Here is a 5,172-nt window from a genome sequence, read left to right on the forward strand (position 1 = left end):
GGTCGCATAATGATGTGGCTTGTGAAGATAACTCTTCATAGTAAGAGAAGAAGGATGTCAGTCCTTTCACAGGTAGGATTTGCTTGCTGAGTTCAGCATGGGAACTCACTGCTGCATTCTGGTTGCAGTGCCACGTGTCTCCAGTGAACGCTGGGCATTTAGTCAGTGCAGTGAGCAAGGCTCATTTTGCTTAATGCTTTAAGGCAGCCATATACCAACAAACCGGAGATTAATTGAAATATATAGCTCTGCTTTTCCCTTTTTATTCTTTCCCTACCCTGGAATTGCCATAATGTCCCCAAGATGAAATGTCTGAATCTGGGCAGTCCTCAGCAGCTACCACACTGAGCACCACTGGAACCAAGTCCAAAACTCCCACATCATCTGTGCCCTCTGCTGCTGTCACACCCCTGAATGAGAGCATCCAACCCATCAGCGAATACAATGGCACAACCAAGAGCAACAAGAGGACACAAGAAAAGCGGAACAGCCGGAACATGGAAGTCCAGATCACGCAGGAGATGAGGAATGTCAGCATAGGTATGGGAGCTGGAGCATGTTTATGAATACAGGTTTCTGAGGTTAGCATCAGAACCAGAACCTTTTCTGTGTAATACAGAGGAAATTCCTGTGCTAACGTTCACCAGCTGTTTCCTAACAGGTTGAGACTATAAAACAACGTGCAACATCCTCTAGTGTAGCATTTGAATAAAAAGACTCACAGCTGAGTCCAGTTCTGTATTTTATTATTGCTTGCCCACAGTGCCAGCCTCAACCAAGCAATGAACGCTCTTGTTCTCATGGGCTTTGTAGATTTTACTTCTGGGGCAGCTTGGAAAGGACAAAAATGTCACCTCTAACACATTAAAGGGGCTAATGTAGTACACATGTGACATCCTTAATCCTTCGGGAATTCTCTATGCAAACAGACATTGTGTTTATGTTGCTTGCCTCAGCTTTCAAATGTTTTGGTTTCTAAGTATGTTGATTTCTATGTAAGTTGGCAAAAGGGGGAGTCCCTTATTTTCTTCCTCAAATATTGGTCTTAGGCTACAGATTATACAGAAACCAGGTTAGATTTCATGCACTGAACTGTGCAGTTTCAAAGTGAAATTTTAACTATATGCAGCACCATGACATTGTCAAGCTGTGCTATTTGCAGCTGCAGAAATGCCTTTAAGGAGCACTGTTGCCATAGATCATGTGTTGTCTTACGTAGGTATGGGAAGCAGTGACGAGTGGTCCGATGTTCAGGACATCATAGACTCTACTCCTGAGCTGGATATGTGTCAGGATCCCCGCCTGGAGCGCCCTGGTAACAGGTATTGGTTGTGACTTTCTGCTCTTGGCCCTCTGTCTTGTTTTTGTGAAGGGTGGATATTGTGGTCCAGAGCTCAAGATGCAGCTGTTTCAGAAAATGCATAAATTCTGCCTAATGCAAAAATGAGGTGCTGGCAGCCTTTGAGATCTCCAGGGAAGGCACATATCAGTAATATGGAAGGATCTGTGTGAGTGGCCCAGGCTGCTCTGAGACAGGAAAAAAGAAATCCAGGGCTGTTCACAGCATTTGAGTCCTTATCTGATCTTACTGCTGTGAGGGTTGCTGTTGAAGTTGGTGGGAGTGTAGGCATCACTGCACAGCCTTAGGACTGCCAGTGGAAGGTTTTCTATGAATTTTTGAGTAGTTATCAGCTATTTGAAAAGGCATCAGCGAGGCAAGGCTGAGGTCATGCAAGGTAGGTATTGGTACATGGTATGGGGAATAAAACATTCTTTTTCCTTTACTTACTGAATTCCCTCAGTCAACCCGTGGCAGAATCCACTCTCAGAGTTTTGACTGAACTGGTCTGTGATGCTCAGTATTTCAGAGTTATGTTCTGGCTTAAACATCACCAAGTAAGAAGAATCCTTGCCTTTCTTTCTTCCAACCACAGCCCAACCCAGGGGATTGTGAACAAAGCGTTTGGCATCAACACAGACTCCCTCTATCATGAACTTTCCACAGCAGGATCCGAGGTGATCGGAGATGTTGATGAAGGAGCAGATCTGCTAGGTAAAATTTGTTGGGACTGTTCTGTTTTCTCTGAAGCAAAGACAGCTCCGTTAGGCTTCTAGAAGCGTTTAGATTCACTCTTTTTTCTGAACTTGGATGTTTGACCTTTAGAAAATGGCATGGAATTTGGGATACACTGTGACTGAAATATGCACCTACAGCAGTAATTCTTACCCAACAGCTTGAGTTAATGGCTGTGTATTTGGGCTGTCTTTGTGTCTGTAAGTTATTTTCCTTTGTCTGAAGATTGCTTCTTCCCCTCCTCCCACAAATCTTCACGCCAGTAATTCTGCATTCTGGCAGCTTCACTTGGAATAGAGCTTTTCTTGGAAGTTTGCAAGAAAAAAAAACCCTTTTGTTAAGATTTCTTTAAGTTTAAGGGGAACAATTGTTCTCGTATGGAAACATCATAGATTTCACTGCAGTTTTTACCTTCTTAGTCAATCCAAGAGAGTTTTGCATTCTCCTTTTAGGCTGATATTGAAGGAGCTTCTTGTATCTGAAGTCTGATTATGTTCTATGTTCCCAATGAGGACTTTGAAGCAGTCAGAGAAGCAGCTTTGTGTCAGGTAGCAGTCTGATAAAGCTGTGAAAGTGTAGCAGTCCCAGCTGCTTGTGGGTTGTTCCCCCTTTCTCTCATATCTCCTTTCCTGGTCTTCATTATCCCTTTACTCTGGACATAGGGTAGGACTAACAGTTGGGTAATGGGCCCTGCGAAGTCCTTTTTTTCAGTGTTAGGGTGGCCTCCTGTGTTTGCTTTGGAGATTAAAATCTTACTTCATTTAATGGGTGTTTTATGGTGAAAACAGCAGTTGTTACGTTAGTGGTAAGTTCATGTATATAAATGATGTTTTTCTATACAGAAGTTTAAATGAAATTATCAGACTGAGCCCTGGCGCTGCTGTTGGAAAAAAAAAATGTTGTAAAATGCAGCTGTCCTTTGCATGCTGAAATGTGGCTGAAGTGCACGTTTAATTTCAGCAGATCTGTCTGCTAACAGGAGAATGATCACAAAGGGAGGGGAACAAGAAGGCAGTGGAAACTGGCCGTTCTGCGCTTAGTGCTGTGTGCCTGAGAAAAGAAAGGTTTATCCAGGCTGAGATGCGACTGTCTGAAACTCGTGTCTGGAAGGCTGGGGGTGGCTGAGGCGTGTGGCTGCAGTTCTAACAGGGGTTCCCTCTCCTTGGTTTTTTTGTCCTGTATGTAGAGTCGTGGCAGTTCCCGTCCTTACTATTTCATGCCTTTTGACACTGAAATGGCTGAATCATTGTTAATTCTTTTTTTTTTGAAACAAAATTTTAGTTTTGTTGGTTTCAGTCACTGATCGATCCTTTTTTTCACTTCCTTTTTTCCCTTGTCTCTCTGTGCTTCGCTGGACATGGCCCATAGGGGAGTTCTCAGGTGTGTATCTCTGCTCTGCTCAGTTTCCTTTCTTGTTTGTTTTTACCTCGTTGAGACTCAATGATATGGTATACACGTGTGATACTCCCCTGCTCTTGTCCAATCACGGTTGGCTTTGCTGACTTTCTCCCACCTTTGCCTTGCTTGGTTCCTTGCACTGGCGGGTTCCTGGGCAGGATGCTATTCCTGCTTGGTGTTCACGTGTCTGCTGTGTTTTGATCCGCTTTTTGTGTAGCTTTCTGCAGGCTTTGACACTGGCCCGTCTCAAGGTCTTGAGAAAACCACGCTGTGCCTTTCCTTTGCTTTGGGGTGCAAAGTGCCTCGTTTTAGGGCAGGTGCTGTGCTCTGCGCTGAGCTCAGCTGAGCACAGGATTTACATAGTTCACTCCTGTTCTTCAAGTAAACAGGACTGTGAGGAGTCCCTCTGCTTGCATGATGCTCACTATGAGTTTCTTAATGCATCCTGACCCACAGCTGCAGTGAAAAGAAAGACTTTTCTGTAGGGAAGAGAGTGGCAGAACCACAGGCCTTTTTTTGTTTGTTTTGTCTTTTCAGTAGGAGTTTGAAGTGCCGCCTCTGTTGCCTTTTGTCCCATACGAAGGTCAGCAGGCCTAAATTGCAGAATTTTCACCTCTCTGTAAAATGCATTTGGGTACTGATAAAAAAAATAATTAGATGAAATCAAGGAAATCGCTGTTGATTTCAGTGCAAACTAGATGAAGTTTCACCTGTAATAAGGACAGGCGACTTGGGCTGATACGGTACAAAATCTGTGGCATAATTGTGCAGTGCTGAGCTCTGTCACATTCCTCTGCACGGAACCTCCTGATGTTGGGTCTGTAAGGTCACAAAAGGGAGGAAGGAACGGCATCATCTTCTCTCTTAGTTCAGATTGTTTGGGCTGTCACTGTAGGCCATTTTTGGGTGGTCTTTTCTCAGAGACTCCCCCTCTGAAGTGGCACTGGAATTTATCTCAGTAGCAAAGTGGATTTGGATCTGTGCAGGAAGGCCAGATAACAGCTCTGATATCCCTCCCGTTTTGTTTTTTCTCCTGCCCTTCCTTCACCCTGTTCATCATGTCTGTTGACTTGCCATTGTGGTGGGGTTGGAATGCACAGAGATATTTAGTCCAGGGTAAGTGACCTAAACATCATAGCACTGAGTGTAGGGTAAGCCAATCTACCCAGCTGCTTGGTATCTGAACCAGATTGCTTCATGCCCATGCCAGCTGATGAATGTCTGCAGTTCACAGCTATTGGCAAGTGCATTCAGTCAGCAGGTTTACCACTGCATCACCATAGAGCAGTACTTTCAGCTCCAGGTTCAGACAGCCTTTCTGATTGCACTGGAATAGTTTAGAAGTAGGGGAGCAATCATTCCAATAATATCTTTATCAATCAGCTTTGTATGACAAAATATTACAAATAAACATTCATTATGGGAGGACTTGTTTGTCATTGGGTGGAAACCTCTGCAGAAGCATGTTTAGAGCATTATTAATCAGTAGAAGGAGATGTTTGGTTGATTTTTACTTAGTAAATCTGGCAAGAAGACCAAATGAAATATCTTGAATTGCTCAGCACTGACACAATGATGAGTGCAGGAACAGAAGGTGATACTTTTTCAGAGATCTTGCAGCAAACATTGACCACGTTAGCCTGATATCAATTGAAATAATGAGGCCTTTGCTCCTGACAGGTGCTGCAGTGAGATTTACC

The 5,172-nt window shown here is 43.9% G+C and overlaps 1 protein-coding gene across 1 annotated transcript; it reads left to right on the plus strand.

Annotated features, from left to right (window-relative positions):
* Positions 1-450: 450 nt before the first annotated feature.
* On the plus strand, positions 451-3,606 carry LOC146752595 (C-Jun-amino-terminal kinase-interacting protein 3-like). The gene is made up of 4 exons (XM_085531734.1): positions 451-540; positions 1,220-1,322; positions 1,935-2,053; positions 3,443-3,606. Exons 1-4 carry the CDS (start codon positions 498-500, stop codon positions 3,574-3,576), a joined length of 399 nt encoding a protein of 132 aa, XP_085387860.1. The 5' UTR covers positions 451-497; the 3' UTR covers positions 3,577-3,606.
* The last annotated feature ends 1,566 nt before the right edge of the window (positions 3,607-5,172 follow it).

This window comes from Coturnix japonica, unplaced genomic scaffold (genome assembly GCF_054131305.1).
Source record: "Coturnix japonica strain WE unplaced genomic scaffold, WE-NBRP24 Scf044, whole genome shotgun sequence".
Lineage (NCBI taxonomy): Eukaryota > Metazoa > Chordata > Aves > Galliformes > Phasianidae > Coturnix > Coturnix japonica.

Excerpts from the sequence above, each read along its gene's own strand:
- LOC146752595 (XM_085531734.1), top strand. The coding sequence starts at position 498 with ATGGAAGTCCAGATCACGCAGGAGATGAGGAATGTCAGCATAG. Across the intron at positions 541-1,219 it reads GATGAGGAATGTCAGCATAG|GTATGGGAAGCAGTGACGAG; the intron begins GTATGGGAGCTG and ends TGTCTTACGTAG. Across the intron at positions 1,323-1,934 it reads CTGGAGCGCCCTGGTAACAG|CCCAACCCAGGGGATTGTGA; the intron begins GTATTGGTTGTG and ends TTCCAACCACAG.